At 42.3% G+C, this 20,117-nt stretch overlaps 1 protein-coding gene across 1 annotated transcript in view; it reads right to left on the bottom strand.

Moving 5' to 3' along the window:
- The window catches only part of DOCK3 (dedicator of cytokinesis 3), a 551,204-nt gene that overhangs the window by 202,359 nt on the left and 328,728 nt on the right, over positions 1-20,117 (bottom strand). The window contains exons 10-12 of the mRNA XM_019547385.1: positions 15,451-15,532; positions 3,156-3,216; positions 131-278 (exon numbers count right to left, since the gene is read on the bottom strand). Of these exons, the coding sequence (XP_019402930.1) occupies positions 131-278; positions 3,156-3,216; positions 15,451-15,532 (291 nt within the window). The remainder of the gene's footprint in view (positions 1-130; positions 279-3,155; positions 3,217-15,450; positions 15,533-20,117) is intronic.

Raw genomic sequence — 20,117 nt, 5'->3', positions numbered from 1 at the left:
AATCTTTCCCATGGAATTCAGAGCTCACTGTTTGGTTTCTGACTTGTGGTTCCAATGAAATTATATAGTAATAAACTATAGAATACACAATGCACATATGTGATTTCTTTCCCCTTCTGGAATTACTCACGTGTAAACTTTCAGAACAAAATCCTTTTCTTCTTTCAGTTCAGAGATGGACTGAAGTACATCCATGATGCTCAATACTGCACAGCCATAGGGGCGACGGTAATGGAGATGTGGGGGACCCTTTTTCGAATCATTTAGCAGCATGCGACCTTAAACAGATAACAGTAGTTAGAAAGTCAAGTTTAGCCATTCCCTCTACTATCTTTCTGTTGTCTTTGTGTGTGTGTCTATGCATACATTTATAAAATACAAACCACTGCGAACATGTTTCCATATATTTCCAACTCCCTCCTCTCATATTATATTATATATCATTTCATATAAAAGAACGTATATTAAATGTATTATGGTGCCAATGGTTGTCAGTTTTCTTTCCAACACATGAGGGAACATTTTGAAAAAGGAAACTATTTCAATTGAATACTTTTCAAATATTTGTGTCATTTTTTTAATGAACTAATAGTTTTCAACATCAGAATACACTATTATGATCTGGTCTGATTTCTTACATAACTCAAGCCACAGTATTTATTCCTGTAATTTTTTAAAAGAAGTTTAACAAATTCAGGTTTAACTAAAGCATACCTTGTAGCAATATTTATAAGCCTGAGTTAGAGGGACCGTTTTTATACAAGTGTATGGCACTGGATTCAGATAATGAAGAACTGATCCTTAAAATGCTCTTGCAAATTTAAGGATTTTTATTATTACTCAGAAAAACATAACAAATCTATGGCTTCATTTACATTGTATGAGCATTAAAAATAATATCTGTTGCTCACTAAAACTAAAAGTTGTGTCAAACACAATTTAACTGCACATATACTCCAACAAGCACTATTCATCCATGTTTCAGAAATAGTGGTTAGGCCTCAAAGTGACTGAACAACTCAAAACCTGGAAACATTGAAAAGTATTGTGCTGCCCACTATTACGTAAAATTCTTGTATCTGAAAGAACTCAGCAGATAGCCTATTATTCTGATTAACTGATTGTCCCAGTGAGAGTTGAGTTTAAAAAAAATCTGAAAAAAATCTTGCAATAAAATATTATATTCTGCATAAATACAAGAAATACTACTTTAGCAACTTCTTAAATAAAAGATCAAAACTTATAATGAACTATCTCCTAACTTCTTGATGCTGGTTAAATGAATCCCTGCTATGAGATTTATTCCTCTGTCAATACTGTGTGTACAGACATTTGGGGAGGTTAGGGGGAGGTTAGATTGGGTTAAAAATGGCCTCCTGATCTAAGGTAAGTTGGGATGGGAGAGGCTAGAGGGTGGGCTTGCATGGGGGGCGGGGAAGTAGGGTCCATGGGTGAGAGGGTCAGGAAAGCAGGTGAGGTGTGCAAGAAGGAATGGTGGGGGAGCAAGCCGGGTCTGCAGGGAACCAAGCAGTGTCCATGGGTGGATCAGGAGGGCAGGCAGAGTCCGTGGGGGTTTGGTGGGTCTGGGAGGGTTTGGTGGGAACAGAGGGGGCTCACAAAGTCCATGGAGCTCTCTCTCCCCAGGACCTGGGGCTGTGTTTAGCCTCCCAACCCCCACAACCCCAGACAAACAACCTCCACAAGATAAACCAACCTCCACCATTGTGCCCACCCCTCCCCCTACCCCAACTTATTTCCTTGGCTCCTGACACTGGTGAATGCTGGTAAAATTGGCTCCAGAAGCAGCTTGCAGGATGGGGGGGAGGTGCTGGCTGATCTGCAGGGGCAGGCATTATCTGTTTGGTAGGACGGTGCGAAACTTTGGGTGGTGATTTGATTCAGAGGAGATTCGGCCTGATTCGGTGGCTGAATCTCCAAATCAGAATTGAATCAGCGGACCAATTAAAAGGTCCAAATCTATTCAAAGCTCTCCGAATCTTCAGAAAAGATTTGGAGAGCTTTGATGCTTCAGGCAGTCCCCAGTGGCTGCAGCAGGGAGCTGCAGCCAACTCTGAGTTGATAAGTACTAGGGGTGGGGGCAAGGGGAGGAGGGGGGAAGGGGACCATAGGGAGACTCCTGCCAGCCCCCAGCCTCTGCCTGCTCCCACCTTTTTTTTCCCCCCAAGTGTGGGAGCTGGTGTGGGCAGGGCATCCATTGCTGGGCTGCAGGAGATGGGCCTGGTTGATTCGGAGATTCAGGATCAGATTTGGCCAAATAGATTTGGGACAGTGATTCCAATCACCAGATTGAATCACTGACCCCTGGATCATCTGAATTCGAATCCAAAGTGAATACTAGCTGCTTTGCACAGGCCTACTCTTTGGGGATGGGGATGGAGGAGCCTGGATGCCAAAAATAGCCTGGTGCCAAGGGAAAAATGTGCAGCCCTGGAGGTGGGGCTGGCACCTGAGCTTTTCCAGCCCTGGGGCTGTGTTGGGAACTGTAGAGAAAGAGGACAGTTAGATCGTCTAAAAATGGCCAACCCAATCTAAGTTAGGTGTACCTGGATGGTATAGCTCACCCTTATCTTGACCTAACTAGTGTAAGGTCCACACCTGGGGGAACTAACTTAATCAGGTGGCCATTTTTAATGTTATCTAATATCCCCCTAACTTCCCTGAATGTTTGTACATAGCCTCTAAGTTGAAAAGCAGCAGTAAATTGCCTGTTGTTGGGTAAGCAGTGGAAAAAGAGGCATTTCCATTTATTCAGCAAATTATTTAGAAATTTGTACATGACTAGGTACACTGACATCTTCAGCAAATTGACTTTATTTCCATACCCTGTCTTCTATTCAAAGTTAAAAAGGCTGCATGAGAACCCTAATATCTTTTATTTCAAACAGAGTATTACCGAATTCTCCTGCTCGAGATCAAGAAAAATCTCATGGTTAATAATTACTAAGTTGTATTAATATCCATTTCCATTACTATATTTGAATTTGTCTCAGCCAAAAATCAGGGTCCATGCCTAAGCTTCTTAACTGGTTAAACTCATCATATTGTTAATTCAGTCCAAGCAATGTTTAAAAAGCAACACTTTAAATTCATTTTCAGGTAATATTTAAAAATGTACTTAATAAAGCATACCATACCTATTCGAACTACATGGGCAACTATGTACAAGTCTCTCTTCATGTCCTTGCTGCTGAGATCCTAACAGATTGGGAAAGACGTAGATGTTAAAAAAAAAAGTAACACTTTAAAAACAAAGTGAGTCTGTAAAACTCCTCCCACACCCAAACCAAAATCCACAAGCAATGATCAGCAATACATACCAATACTTTTCATCTTTAAATATGCTCCAAATAGGTGGAAGGCTATTATAATTTTCATTTACATATTATGAAAGAGAGAGGCTCTCACTATGGACAACCATTCATTTGCAGTGGCACTTGGTAGTGCTACCAAAATACAGTGCCATGGGGGCATATAGGTGTTCCAGCCCCCTGGTTGGACAGCCCTCCAGTCAGGAAGCAATATGGAACTGCTGCTTAGGTTCCTCCAAGGAAGCCTGTGAGCAAGCCCAATCACTGTCAGCCTGCCCTCTCCGGCAAGTTATCAGTAATCAGCAGCTCTCCTATATTCCCGTGGAAGCTGTGGGAGCTCTTTCTACTGCCACTGCCTTAGAGAGGCTTTCCACACTGTTCCTGTGGCAGCAATCTACCCACTCTTCTGAGTATCAAGGCTTCTACTGCTGTCTCTCCCTCTCCCCTTGGAAGTTGTGGGGTAGGTGAAAAATAGAGCACAGAGCATCATGACTTCTGCAGGACTACAAGTAATTAAACATTACAAGTGGCTCTACAAAATGAAGCACTAGTTCTGGTTTCAAACAGATACTTTTCTGTAGTGCTTGGGTCATGGAGTGCTACAGATGCATACTGGTATGCTCACATTTTGTAGTGCTACAAGGGCTTTTGCAGGGTTTCAAGTCTTACAGCTGTCCGTACCCTTTGTTTTGGGTAGGGAAGCGCTATAGGAGATTAAATCAAAGATCTACAGCACTCTACAATATAAAAAAAAATGCACAACTCTGTGCAGACTCAGTAGTGTAACTGAGGGGAGGGCAACCAGAACACTAGCCATGGGCACTACTTTTGTTGGTATGGGGAGCATACAGAAATAGGTGCCACTGATGGCAACACTGCCGTTGGTACTGAGGCAGCTAGCACTGCCCCATGCCTTGCAACTGTCCCCACTACACCTCCGCATACACAGCATGTCCTAAAGAGCTTACAGTCTAAGTGAGCTTGCAACCTAAAACTTCACTCCCTCATTTCACTGGATGGAAAGCCAGGAGACATGTATCTAGCACTTTTCTAGACACTAGGTGCATCTACACAAGATGCATCTACACAAGATGCTTTACTGAGCAGTAGCACAGTTTACTGCACAGTAAGCATGTGTCTACAAGTGTACACACTTATTGCACAGTAAACCTTGCTAATCCTGAGTAAATTTGCTACCTGCACATGCAAGTAGCAATTTACCTGCAATAGTTACGGTGCAGTAGCGCTCATGTGGATGCCTGATTGGTCACCAGGGAGTGGGAGATTGCTCCCTGCCCCCAGGAGTTGCCTGCTGCCAAGGCAGGCTCCACCACGAGAGCCCAGGTGGAGACTATGTCTCCCTACCTTGGCAGCAGGGAACTCCAAGCCCTCCACTTCAAGATTGCTATCGTGATCGGAGGGCTGGGGGCTGGAAGATCCTTAACTCCCAGTGCCAGCTCTGCAATCACAGGACCAGCATTGGGAGATCCTTATCTTCCAGCACCAGCTGTGTGACCACAGATTTCCCATTGGGAGATAAGGACCTCCAACTGCAGAGCCGGTGCTGGGAACTCCATGCTGGCAGGGGCTGGGGAGGTTTTCCCCCCAACTCAGCTCCATGATTGCAGAGCTGGGTGGGGAACAGGCTGGAGAGCCTGTTCTCTGCTTAGCTCCGTGAGTGCAGTGGATAAAGTCTCAAGTTTAAGGTAAAAAGAAATAATAGTGACCCCCTCTCCCAGACACTCAGACCTTCTGATTATCTGTGTTCATTTTCCATAATCAAATATTTAAAATTCAGTTCTATCTTAAGTGAATAATGTATGCAAAGTGTCTCAAAAATGAATATTTACTTCAGTTTCAGGAGTACAGACATACTGATAAAACCACACCAAACTCTCATCCCTGTATGGGTTTGCTGATTTATTGTTCGTAACTATGAGTCGTCAATGATGGACTTTTGGAACACAAACAAGAGTGTACCTTGCAAGTTATGCTCTTGCATTCTAAGGAAACAAGAAGCATCTCTGGCAATCAATAAGTCTTTGTCTCCCTGACAACGGAGATGTGTATACTTTTTTGTGACACACCCTGTATATTCAACTTGGCTACTTTTCACCTCCAGAGCAGCATGACAGGGGAAAGCTTTTAAAATCTCTCTGGCCATGTCCACATGAGTGTAGACACTTGGTTCTCTGGGGACAATTAGCAGTGGGACACCCTGTTCTGCTGCTAGTTCTCCCCAGGGAATGACTGTGCCACGTGCCTTCTGGTGCATGGCAGGTTACCCTGGGTGGGGTCGGGGAGGCTGTGGTCAGCACTGGGCTGTCTCCAGAAGCCTTACCTGGGGTCCTGGGGGCCTCCTGGGGCTGCAGCAGTGGCAATCCTGCCACTTGGAGCCTGGCCAGCAGCCAGAGTGTGACTCCAGTCAGCCAGGCTCTGGTTCTGAGCGGTGCAGGATGCCCCCATGTGTACTGGTCTGCTTCTTTTTCTTTGGATATCCAGGGGTCAAAAAAACCCCTACGCTGCTCCCTTACAGCATGGAGAACAGCTTAACAGGCAGTACGTGGCACCACAGATGTGACTGCATTGCCACATACTGCACAGCTGTGCTTGTCTGGATGCAGCCTCTAGCTGCAGCCCAGAGAAGCATAAGGAAAGTACAAAAGGGAGAGTGACTCTTTAAAATGGCACTGAGTAGCTGAAAAGAAGTGTCAACATTCATCTCTATTGAATTCAGTTTTTCAAAAACATTTCATTATTTTGACAAATCTTTTTGAAAAACAAGGACATGGAAAGATTTGTTACTGACTGTTCTTTAACTGCATCACTTCACACATGAATGTTAGATGTTACATACTTAACTTTAAACAAATCTTACTATTTTTGCTTGTTTCAAATAACCCTGTTCTAATGATGTTTTCATATGAATAATTGGTATACTTTCCCCCCTGGCTTATCCTTAAGGAAACACAGGATGATAAAGAAGCCAGTTGTAGGAAACAGAATATGCAACTCAAATTCTGTGTTCATGAATGCAAGAAATCAGTGACATTGCAAGGGTGTAAAAGACTGCAACTTGACTTTGTATACACAGTCTGACATTCACAATTTAAAACAGTATGTTTAAAGTGGACTACATAAATAGACTGTTTGATCATTAAAACCCTGGTCCAAGATTAAATTGTACAATTAATGTAATTTAGGGCCCTGCCACATGTTCAAATTACAGCTGGACAGAAATCAGCTATAAAGTTATTACCCATTTTCAAACACTAACTCTGTAGCTGATTGACTCTTTTTATAGCTGGGTGAACATTTTCATGGCATGATAATTACTTTGCACGTGTGGCCAGGCTAAATTTATTGCAGGTTGGACCAGTTAATTGTATAATATGTGTAACGTGTGGCAGGGGCCTTATTTTCAGTATGTGCACAAAGCTCAAAGAAAATTTTAACAACATTAATGATCCCAGAGCACTGTAACCAGAATAATGAAGCTGGAAATATAAAACCATCAACCCTCTATTTCCTTAATGTATTTCAACCTAAAATTTGTGTCTTGAGCTAAAGGGATCACCTATGCTTAAAATTTGTTTTAAAAGAAAAACAAAAACAAAATAGTAGTTCTTTAGCATAGCAGTTATTCCAAATGAGATTAAGCCATTGTCCTCATTCCTGTGAAATATGTACAGAAACCAACAGTGAATAAGATACCCTCAGGATCAGCCCTCAAGATACAAAAAAGAATTTTGTACTATGAGAGGCCTAAAGTATTTCTTCTTACATAAGCACCATTGCTTAACACCACTTTGGGATACTGTTTAACTATGTTATTGCACTCTAAGCAAGAATGATTTGAAAGGCAGGTTCCATGTATTGTACAGAGACTCACTGAAGTAGCATTATGACACTTCGTAATGTACAAAGCCATTTAGAAGCAGCTGTTGTTTCTCTCTTTCTGTCCTCCTAAAATAAATATCTTGTTATTTAGTATTTTATCTGATAGAATCTCCAAATCCTTCACAATCCATGTAAAAAAGAAGCACTGATCAACTTCTGCTATGCTAGGGATGGAGGACAGCAGACAGGTGAAAAATTAAGGTGACTACAGTATTCAAGAAGAAAGTCTATGGGGAAATCTCAGTCATGGAAAATGGTTAAATTTACTGTCTCAAAAAGTTATGTGATCTATAATATCCATATTAATTAGTTTGTATCTTCCATAAACCACAAGATTTAGCATAGGTTGCTATATGAGGGTCAGATGAGAAGCTGCCAGCCCAGAGACTGATCCTTACTGTAATTTTAATAAAATAGCCATGGATCTAATTTTTTACTCTTCTTTTCCTTTAATTAACTGAAAATCTCAATCCTAATGCTGGTGGCAACAAACAACCTTTTTGAATATGTAAATGGTATGGCAGTTAGATTTCTTTCTGTAACAATACCATTTTTCAACTACCACATTTTACAAAATATGAAAACAAAAATTCCATTTCCTTAGTAGCAAATTTATGAATGAATATGCTCATTGGTTTTATAAGATATCACATGGCACTTCTGTGCACAGAAACCAATCAATGTCCAGTCAAGAGAAGGAGGGAAAAATTCTACAACTGTGGAAATTGATTGTAAAATGGCAAAAGGTTAATTTAATACATTAAAAACAATCTTTATTGGAAAACAAAATATATATCCTAATCTTGCATGGCAGCTTTCTATCCCAACCAACTAGAGAAAGCAAACCCTAAACATCTGAGATTTATGCAGACAGCTTGGGCAGTATTCTAACATCCCTCGTGCACCTAAACGGCAATTTTCCAGCCATATAAGTGGACTTATTGGTACTTATGAACACTGCACAATTATATTATCCCTGCAGTGTGGATGCATAAACATGGATATTTATACTGAGCATGTACAGTAGGGTGTGCACTGACCACACAGGGAAGCAGGTAGAAATGGCCATTTACATGCACACAGGTAAACCAAATTCTACCCTCAGTAGCTATTATCTCTCCCCCACCCCAACACAGTTAGCTAAGATTTTTTCAGTTAAAATTTTACACACTAATAATGGGTGTGTGTGCTTAGCTGCATACCTGTCTGGACAGTGCATAGCTTTCTATACATGCTCGGTGTACACACAGATACTTAGGCACTCACACAGCCTCATTAAAAGAAGGGCAAAGTGTGTGTAGTTGCCAAAAGGGTAGGTATACAGCTGGTAACCTGTCACTTACAACTGCACTTCCTGTATTAGAACCATCATCTTGTCAAACCTTTGAAAAGGAATAGTCTCATTTTTTACCTACTGCAAGCAGCCTCACATGCCAGGGTCTGACTATGCTCGCTAGCTAAGTCCATGCCTCCTTACAGCTGTTGAGATCTGTGAAACATAGAAACATTTTAATTGTTTTCTTTTGTAAATGGACATCCTACTCTGCTCCTGCAAATCAGGGAAGAAGCTTCTTAGATTCCCTTTCATTACCTGCTATATAACCAGTGCAACATATGGCAGGATTTAGCCATAGGTCTTAAAAAAAACCTGAAACTGAGTGCTAAGAAGGGATTTTAATCTTTGGGCTATCATTAGCTCACATTCAGCCAATCAGTTTCTTCCCCCCCACCCAGTTCCTAGGATACTTATCCTGCCAACTTGATCTCATAATGGAATTCGAAATTATGCCCCAACGCCAGTATATGGGTTTCTAGTTCTTTGTCTGAGGTACTGCCTAACATTTAGGAAACAGAATACAAATTTAATCTAATTTAATGACGTCTTTCATCTTAAAATTTAAGAATATTAGGTAACTAGTAATATAATATTTAAAAAGCAGGCTTCCACATCTTCACTTGTCAAAAGTATCACCTCTTAAATACTTTCTTTGCTTTGTTATTGTCTGTTAAAGAAGGTATATAGTGAGATCTTTAACAAGCACAGAAACTCCGAAGTAGGTCACGGACACACACAATTATGCTCAGTCTTTCCATACAGTAATATGATTTTCAGAACATGTAGGGTTTCCTAACAAACCTTTGGATTCTCCATGACATAGCTGGCTATTTAGTCTAAATTATCAGTTAAAGTTTAACATGCCTTGTATTTAGGTTTTATATAATATCAACGCAAACTTTGACTGACCATTCATATCAGATGACACACTGAGCAAACACTGTATTAGTCTACATATGGAAGTTCTTTTATACTTTATACTTTGATTTTCTCAAGTCAGTTTTTAGAGTAGACCTTCTCAAGAGGTATCTGTCAAAATATTAGCAAAAACTTGGAGCTAAGGTGGGTTTACAGCAGGGGGCATACACTATTCCCTCTTCAGTGATATAAAAATATTAAAAAAAAAAAAAGAATAAAGCCGCAGGAGTTTGGGAGTCATAGCCAGAGGGCACTGGGACTTAGCCTTAAACATGCTGCCAGGTTTGGGGTTGAATTTTTTTGCTAGGGGGCCATTACTGAGTAAAAATAATGCATGAACTACAGGCAACCCCCGCTTAACGGGGCTTCACTTAGCACTATTTCGCTATAATTCTCATTTTGCATTCATACCCGATTCCACTTAGTGCTCAGCGAGTTTTGTTATAACACTCATGCTCGCCATCTTGGTTCATCAAAAACGTTTGGTTTCACTTAAAGCTATTTCCACTTAACACTCAGTTTTTCAGGAACCAATTAAGAATGCTAAGTGGGGGTTGCCTGTATCTGAAAGGAAATACTCAGGTTTCCACAAAAAAATTCTTATGGCTTTGAAAATACAAAAGGATGATCTTGAGCCAATAGCTTACTTTTGTTCAACATAAACAAATCAATCTGTGTAACCGTGTTCTTTCTATTGCCTCTACAGCATGTATAAGCTCAGCAGCTATTCCCCTCCCTATGCTGATATTTTCAAGTGATGCAAATAACCTAGAAAGACTTGCTACTTTAATGCATCACTGTAAACATGGGTAAAAAAAAAAGTTTGCTAAATGGAAAGCAACATATTTGGTATGACCATTACCTTACAGTAACTGATGTTCTTTGAGACAGGGGTACCTGTGAGGATCTCACTCTATTTGTCTGATAAACTATATTTTATATAGAAGATAGTAATGAGACCTGACTGCTACTACCTAAACAGTGATTTTAAATACTGCCCTACCAAATTTGGCATCTGTTATTGCAGTTGGGTGAAGGGCACAATGTTTAACAACAAAGACCAGCTGCTGGCCAGGTTCTGTGTACCTAGATCTCCGCTGCTGCAGCCCCAGGATATCCCCAGCATCCCGAGTAAAGCGGCTGAAGCCAGCCCATGTGCTAGCCCCATCTTCCCCTACCCCACCTAGGGTAACTTACCATGTAACAGAGAGGGTGTTCCCCAGGGACAACTAGCAGCAGGACAAATATATGCCACTATTATTTGTCCCTGGGGAAATGCACGTTCCTACTCATGGGGACATGCCTATTGTACGTAAAAGGGTTGGACGTATCAAGATAACATAACATGGCCCCTGGAACATCCAATGTGTGGAGTTTCTTATTTTCTAGAGAAGAATATATTTGGGAAAGAAAATGGGTATATTAACAGATAAGTTTAAAAGCAAATATCAAACAACTTTGGGAATACAATTACAATTTGACTGACGATAGAATGGTGATTAAAAAAATACCTTAACAGTCAAATGATATAAACAGCATGTAGCAGAAATGCCACCGTCTGTGTCTCTCCCCAGGAAACCGTCCCTGCCAGCTTGAGACACTGGGGTTGAATTCCTAAGGGAGGGGGGATTTTCCGCCCTGTCTATGTGACAAAAGCCTGGTGCCTAGGGTATAGTCCCTCTGGTCACCTGAGTGGGGGGAGGGAAAAGCCCCTGCTCATCCGCCCAGTTAACCAGTGATGCTTTTTAAATTCGTTGGCTAGTTGCCAACACTGCGGGCTTCTATTGGACTGGGCTGCTGCACATTCCCGACTGGGGGACAGTAGTACAGAATCGGTTGCAGAAGAACTCTGGACCCAGGGTAAACCTTAGCTGCACTGCCTCCTTAAAGGTCTTGTAGTCATCTGATTTCTCCACGGGCAGGTTATTCAGGACCATGGCCATGTCGCCTTCTACCAGAGCAGCCATGTGCATCATGAACTCTTCCTCTGGCACCTTCCACCGTCGGGCTTGTTTTTCGAAGATGCTGAGGAATATGTCAGCATCGTCTCTGACTCGGTAGCAAGAGAAAGCTGCAGCATTCAGTTTGGGGTGTCCCTCGGGCGCTCATGGAGGGCCTGCATCTCCCCCGTTGGGCTGCAGATGGAGTACTTCTAGTTCATGCTTGTGCTTGGACTCTGCCTCTTGGTGCTGGTGTTCCCTCTCTCTCTCCTGGCGCTCGGCCTCTTCACGCCAGGCTTCCAGCTCCATCTTATGCTTTTCTAGCTCATACCTGCACTTGCTCTCTTGCTCCCGCTCCTCAGCTTCTAGCCGCATCTGGTACCTCCAGCACTCCTCCCTTGGAGGGCTGAGGACTTGGCCTGCAGGGATGTGATTCTGGGGAGGGCTCAGGAGTTGGCATGCGTGAAGGGGGCCCTGTGGCCAAGTCATTGTCACACAGGAGTTTAATCAGCTCTTCCTTCTTTAGCCCTTTCTTCGCTTGATGGCCTCTCTCTTTCGTCAGGTTTCTTAGTTCGGGCACGGTCATTTGGACATACATGTCTGCCATCCTGGCTATCTAGACTGTCCAGTCGACTCAATACCGAATTGATAATTGTTTGCTCAAGTGTTTCCAGTGACTCTATTCTTTCTCCCAAATTATGCCTCTAATACAGCAGGGTATTCAGATCCCACCCTGCCACCATGTGCGGCAGGCCAGTAGGGGGAGCTCCTGCATTGAGCCTCCCACCTCACTACTCCCATCCACCTTCCGGACTCCACATGTCTCTCCAGGGCACCTAAGCCTGGGCAGACCCACTTTCAAGCCCCACCAGAGTCTGGGGGCTAACACGTGTTGCCACCACCCCGAGAAGGGACTGTCTCGGTCCTGTGTCCTTGGGGAAACACAGGCCTAATAGTCCTGTGAGTACTTGACCCAATACAAGAACTTGGGGCACCTCCCCAAGTTGGGGGCCAAAAAAGAAGTTAGTCTCCCTTAGTCCGCAGACGCAAGGGGCCTCCTAGGCATAATTAAACCCGCCCCTCAATAAGTCTCCTACACCAGTCACAAAGGAGAACTTTATTGCTCCTGACAGCATGAAGCAGAACAGGGTAAGAGGTAGAGCACTACCAAGGGATTACCACTGAGCAAAACAATCTGGCTGAGGTAGCCATTTGATATGCAAATGCATCACTGCAAGCTGACAAGCTCTCTAGAAACACTTACAAGTATCATTCAGAAGATGGTAGAGATCTGGCTCGGAGATTTCCAGAGAGAGAGCGTTTCAGATGGATCAGACTCTCTCTCTGTCCTGATGCTTGAGCCATGCTGGTAAAAATGGCTTCCTCCTCTTCTTGGACCAGGCCCTTATATAGCCTTTCTGACCTCAGCAGCCCAGTCCAATAGAAGCCAGCAGTGTTGGCAACTAGCCAATTAATTTAAAAAGCATCACTGAACTGGGCAGATGAGCAGGGGCTTTTCCCTCCCCCCACTCAGGTGACCAGAGGGACCACACCCTAGGCACCAGGCTTTTGTCACATAGACAGGGAGGAAAATCCCCCCTCCCTTAGGAATTCAACCCCAGTGTCTCAAGCTGGCAGGGACAGATTCCTGGGGAGAGACACAGACGGTGGCATTTCTGCCACACCGCATTTGGAGCTGTGCTAAAGGAGGGCTTCCATAACCTCTGTAAGGACAATTCTTAGGTCCCACTTTGAAGGGGGTTCTCTCTCAGGTGGGAAAGCATGTTCTAGATATTCTCGATATTTGAATACTACTGTATGCAGAAAAAAATTAGCACAGCTACACAGCCAGAGGTGTTTCTGAGATAATCAAAATCTGGACTCCAAAAGAATTTGGTATGGGGTCTTCCCCTGATGTTGACACAGTGCCCATAATTTAATTGCCCCCAGACATAGGGTTGACATGTGGGTACCCCTTTGATTATATAATTCACTGTAGATGGGTTGTATTTAAGAATCTAAACAGTGAAACTATAGAACATACTAGAATGCTCTGCAATTTTATTGTTCCTATTTCTAGAATATTTTGTGTAAAGAGTCACATGACCTCTTCAGAGCAAATCTTTTATCTGCAGACATTACCTCCAAAGGCACACCAGTAAATATTTATCACTTTGGTGTCAAAAAGCATTTACATCGGGACGGTTATTTGTACGCTCGTTTGACACCTAGTAGAAGGATACGCTAATCATAATGAGTCTTGTAATAGTCATATATGCATAAACTCAAACACTGCCTTGCAATCTGAAGCAATTTCTTATTGCAGTTGCTGAATTCATTTTGATACTGGTAGCATTAGATGAAAACCAGATGGCAATATTAAATGAAGGGAAAGAAATATATATTTAGAAGATATGCTTTTTACCAATTTGAGCTAGTTAATGCTTCATGAACTCTATTGTCTGAAACAGGCTGAAGGATGATTTTTCATAATTAAGCAAGAGGTACTTCTCTAAATAAGCAAAGGAAATAGTTCAAGACTGTGGAAACTGCCTGATAGGACCTCTTAACAATATCTAGTTACAGTATAGGTAGACAAGAATACCTTGTTTCCTTATATGTGCTGTCACTACATCAAGACATTTCATGAAGGCTGTCATGTTATGATAACACTGAATGGTAGAAAAGAGTACTGGTAATGACTGGATATTACTGTGAACTGCAAGAACTTGTTATGCATTGGATGACATAATTGATACAGGAGTCATGAAATGTCTTCAGTTTAAAGGGCAAGGGTGACTGAGGCCAGCTTTATGATCTTGCAGATATATTTGTCCAGCCTTCTCAGGTCTTGCACAGGACAATGTCATATTTTTTTCTTCCAGGACAAGGAAATGTCAGGAGTAGAAACCTTGTCTTCTATACTCCAAAAGTTACAACTCCTGTGGCTTCTCACTGAATTAGAGAAGACACTTCTTTCTTTAGCTGTTTTCCACAAGAAGAGATAATATCCTTGGTAACCCACACATATTAGTAGTCTCTGATATTACAACATGACTTAATCTGCCTTCGCTACCTCTAAGCAGTCATGGCTGCCCACTCAAAAATAAGTCATGTTCTTAAAGACGCTGTTTATAACATCAAAGGGAAGATCACACTGGGATAAAGAAATCATCTTTTCCAAACAAGGCCCAATAATTTGAAATATATAACTGAAATTATAGAGATAATAGGTCCTTCTTCCAAATAGTTTTAATTTCTTTGCACCCTGGTTTCCTGGGGTGCTCTTAAATTGCTTGGCTTTTACACTCCATAAACTACCAACAGATTTGGTACTGAATAGGTATTACATTTTTCAAACACCTCTTGTAGCAATTCATATTTATTTTCAGATCTCTGGCCATAGTAGTGCAGCTGGTGTCAGCCACAGGCTCTTGGCTGCTTCTAAGGTAAACTCATTAACAGAGTTCTATCAGAAGCAGAAAAATGTAGAATATCAAAACTTGTAAGCGTATTGTTCAATTATTGCAGTTACTATTGTAAGAATATCAGCAATGCAGGACAGCAATAAATGAAATGCTGTAAAGTAAAACGTAGCTGTTACAGGGGGCTTAGAAGACTAAAAGTATTCTTGAGAGACTCGTGTTGTTCTGAGGATTCCAGCATTCATTCATCTGTCCTGTACCAGGTTGGTCATCTGGAAGCATCCTTAGAGTGGAATCCAAATGGACAGAGTCAAAAAACTATTTCTGTACATAGTGTATAATGAATGTAATGAGAACATTTGAAAAATCAGAGCTATAAACAAGAACCTAGTGTCCCTCTACTCCCAAAAAAATCAATGTATAAGATAATTTCTATCTATCTGTCTTTGTAGTCCATTAAAAAGAAGTAGAAATATAGTAATTTTTCATTTTTCCTCAAAAATTGTTTGTTTTTAGCATGTCTGTGCCCACAGTCATACAATCTGCAAGAGAGGGCTTTGTCCACAGTAAGACAGGGAAGGAGAATAAAAGTATGCACATACTGTGAAAAGGGAACACATCCGATCTATCTTCTCTGGATTCCTGGGGCCTCCATTCTTGTTTAATCGCACCATAAACCTTTCACTGAAACACAGAGGATACAAAGAAAAACATGAGTTTCAACAACCTTAAACATAAAATAGCAGGAAAATACGTTGAAAAATATGTTATGTGTTATGCATTGTCATTTTTGACCTTCTAAAAGCACAAGAACTTATCAATAACACATTGCACTGAGCAGCTATGTGTAATTATTGTCAAAGGTTTTGTTTTACAGGAAGTACCTTTCCATGAAAAGCCACAGGGGTAATATAGCTTTATGGTGAGATGATTATGCTAAAATATCAGACTCATATTAAAGATATTTATCAAATACATGAAGCTTCGTGAAAATGCAGGACTTGAACAAGTGTCACAATGGGGACTGAAAAGCACTGTGGCAGGGCTCTTCAAAGATTAGAATGCAAGCAGTGCTGCCAGTTATTCATTTATGTGCGACTTTTCCAAAATTCTGTGGCACACCTGTGTGCCGTGGCATACCGGTTGGGAAATGATCACACACACACACGCACTTGTATTACGTACATATAGTTATGTTAAATAGTTATGTTAGTCCAGGGGCAGAGCTATACTGCTACACAGCGCATCCACAGGTGCATCCACAGAATGACCTTCACAGAAGGTTAGCTGCAAAATAAGCTAACTTACATCAGGGGTAACTGATGAATAAGAAGTCACAGACCAAGAATTGGCAGCACCACCAGGATGTGGTGGGGACAGTAAATAGCGATGCCTTCCCTCCTGAAAAGCCACATATATCGTATCCTTTGACAGTGCTGTGACATGGTGAGTGAGAATAGGTTGCCATTATAATGAACCTGTCCAGCCCAGCCACAGGTCTACAAGTCCTCAGCAGAGGAGCAGGCAGAAGATGTTAGAATTTCAACAGCTGCAAAGGTGAATGAAGGCTGCAGCAAAACAAGATTTTCAATTGTCTTGGCCTCCTTGCTATAAGATCAAGATCCTGTTAGTCTATCAAGAACCATATGGAAACTGATATGCAGCAGCTTCTCCATGATAAATGAAATCATGCACAAGTGTCTTCCATAAAAACTGATTTTTTCAGCACATTTTTCAAGTCCTTTGATGACCACCTACTGACAACAGCAGCAGGATTATGATTGCTTGAAGCACCTAAGCTGTGTGTAAACGAAATGAGAGGCATGTGTGCATGACATTTTCAAGTGGACTAAATGCTTTTGCACTGCTTTAATGATGTTGGTGTTTGCACGACTCGGCGGCATATTGTGCGTTAATTTCAGCTGCTGTAGGAAATTCCCCCCCACCCACCGGCAGTCCAGGGACTGCTCCGCCCACCAGCAACTCCCCTCCCCTCCCCGCCGGAGGGGTAGGTAAGTGAGCGGGTGTGTGCACAACACAGGCTTTAATCAGTCCTAAATTGAAGCGGTATTTTTTAAAACCCACTGCTTCAATTTAAGGCCCCCGTTCCATCTACACACACCCTTACTCATGAACTGGCATGAAGGTGGCAATTACAAGAACGTCATCTAGCGCTCAGGTGAAGCAGGAATGAGATTTGATAGTGATAGCTGCAACTGAGCAGCCCTCTTCAGAGTCCACTCTTCTCACCCCACATGGGGAGGGCGCTAGAAAAGGTGTTCTAAACATAGTCTGCCTAATTTTCTTCCTAACTGGATAACCACATCCAGTGGGATCACCTTTACTGTGACTGAAAGCCACACAATGAATTTTGGGACCTAGAACATCAAGACCTTCATGGACAATCCTAACACTGAATGCCCAAACTGCCACATCACAAGCATGGCTCAAGAATTCAGATGACACAATACTGATACTGCTACACTAAGTGAGACCCAGTAAGTGGGAAATGGGCAGCTCAAAGAACAATGTAGAGGGCTATGCCCTCTTCTGGAAGGGTAAACAGGAAAGAGAACACCAACTTCATGGACATGGTTTTGCCAAAAGAATGCACTCATAAACCAACTCAATGACTTCCCTATTGGAATTATTGAGCACCTCATGACTGTCTTAAACTGGCAGGGAGTCAATAAGCCACTGTTATCAGCATATATGCCCTGACTCTTGAGGCCATGGATGAAACCAAGGTGAATTCTACACCAACCTAGACCAAGTCCACTGTGATGTTCTGGAGGGAGACAGACTTTTTCTGTTTGGCAATTTCAGTGCCAGAATCAGAAGGGACTCTCATCTCTGGAACAGAACCATCAGCAAAAAAGGAGCAAGGAAGGTCAACTCTAATGGCATCCTCCTCTTGACCAAGTGCACAGAATGTGGACTCACCATCACCAACACCTTGTTCCTCCAGAAAAGCAGGCAACACCCATGATCTAAGCACACATCATTGTTCATGCCCAGGATTGCCAAGATGTACACATCACCCAAGCTACGCTAGGAGCTAACGACTACTGGACTGATCACTGACTCATCTGCTTGGTTATGCCACTCAAACTGGCTCCCAAATGATGGATGAAGCAGAAGCACTGCCGAAAAAAGATCAGTGTAGAAGGACTCAAAGACTCAATCTAGTGAGACCTCTTCCACCAGTGCTTCAATGAAAAACTGGTGAATTCTAATCAACAAATGAGAGAATGTCAACAGTGTTTGGGTTGCCTTCAAGTTCACTGTCATCAACACCTGCAAAGAGACACCTGGATTTACTATCAAGAAACATCAAGATTGGTTTGATGAGAATGATTGGGATTCAAGAGCTGATCAGTTGCAAGGGAAAAGCCTTTTGTGCTTGGCAGGAAAACATCAACTCCAAGAAAAAGAAACTGAATCATCAACAAACCAAAGCAAAGGTCTAAAGGAGGACCCACAATATGAAGAACAGCTAGTGGGATGACAAGGTGAAGAAGATTCAACATCTTGCTGACATCCATGACATGCATGGTTTTTTTTCAGTGCAACCAAAGCCATCTATGTGCCAAGCACTCAGGGTCCCAATCCCCTTGAGACCTAAGGATGGAGGAGACCTGATCAAGGAAAGGGGAGCCATCAGTGCATATTGGAATAAGCATTCTGAAAATATTCTCAGTCAAGATTCTGTTGTTGACAAGAGTGCTCTCAACTCCATTCTGCAACAGCCAGTCAGACTATCTTGGAATCCCTCCCTTGATGAGGTGAGGAAAGCAATCAAGCAGATGAAAAATGACAAGGCACCCAGAGCTGATGGAATACCTGCTGATATTTTCAAACAGGGGGAACAGGAGCTCACATCACAGCTCTGTGCCATCATCTTAAGGATCTCCAATGATAAGGAAATAATAGATGACCTCAAGGATGCCATGACCATGACAATCTCCAGGAAGAGAGATACGTCTGACTGTGGAAATGAGAGGGATCCCCTTGCTGTCCACTACAGGAAGGATAATTGCAAGAACGCTCCTGAATCATTTCCTTCCATTTGCTGAAAACCTCCACCCAGAATATCAGTGTGGGCTTAGGGCATCAAAAGTCAGAACTGACATCATCTTCACTGTTCACCAGCTGCAGAAAAAGTGCCAGGAACAACATAAACCTCTGTATATGGCCTTCTTTAACCTCATGAAAGCCTCTGACCGTCAACCAAGAAGCTCTGTGGAGGATCTTTCTGAAGTACAGATGCCCACTGAAATTCATCACCATTCTTTGCTTGCTCCATGATGGTATGCAATCAGTGGTTCTCAGTAATGGATCTATCACAGATCCTTTTGAGGTCAAGACAGGAGTTAAGCAAATAAGCAGAGGTGTGTCATTGTCCCAACACTCTTCTCAAGATTTCTTACTGTGATGCTAAATCTGACTACCGGCAAGCTTCTAGTTGGAGTAGAGCTAAACTAACGAATGGATAGTAAACTATTTAATCTCAGTTGACTCTGAGCCAAAGCCAAGGCTACCCTGACCTCTATCATCAAGTGCCAGTACGCTGATGGTATTATAGTAAGTGTTGACTCAGAAGCAGATCTTCAGGAAATTGTCAACATTTTTACTGAGGCATACAAGAAAAAGGGTTTGATACTTAACATTCAGAAGACTAATGTCCTGCATCAACAAGCTCTTAATGAACAGCTCTGGTAATTCAGATTCACAGTGAGATTCCGGGGAGTGTTGAGTACTTCCTTCACCTCAGATGACCTCTCTTCCAGAAGGCTGACATCAACGAAAAATCCAACATTGCCTCAAATGTGCAAGTGCAGCCTTCGGATGCCTGAGGAAACATGTGCTTGAAGATCACATCAAATAAAAAATGAAGCATATGGTTTATCAAGCAATTGTGATCCTCACATTCCTGAAAGGAGCTGAGATGTAGACAAGATGCACTACAACATACACTATAAGTCACTGGATAAGTACCATCAATGCTGCCTGTGGAAGATCCTTCAAATCCAGTGGGAAGACAGATGCACCAATCATAGAACAATAGAATCACAGAAAGTTAGGGTTGGAAGGGATCTCAGGGGGTCACCTAGTCCAACCCCCTGCTCAAGACAAGACCATTCCCAACTAGATCATCGCAGCTGAAGCTTTGTCTAGACAGGTCTTAAAAACTGCCAAGGATGGAGATTTCACCACTTTTCTGGTTAACCTGTGTTTTACTACCCTCCTGACAAAGGGGTGAAGGATG

This window comes from Crocodylus porosus, unplaced genomic scaffold (assembly GCF_001723895.1).
Source record: "Crocodylus porosus isolate Cpor-Errol unplaced genomic scaffold, CroPor_comp1, whole genome shotgun sequence".
Classification (NCBI taxonomy): Eukaryota; Metazoa; Chordata; order Crocodylia; family Crocodylidae; genus Crocodylus; species Crocodylus porosus.
This window is presented reverse-complemented; position numbering and strand designations above follow the sequence as displayed.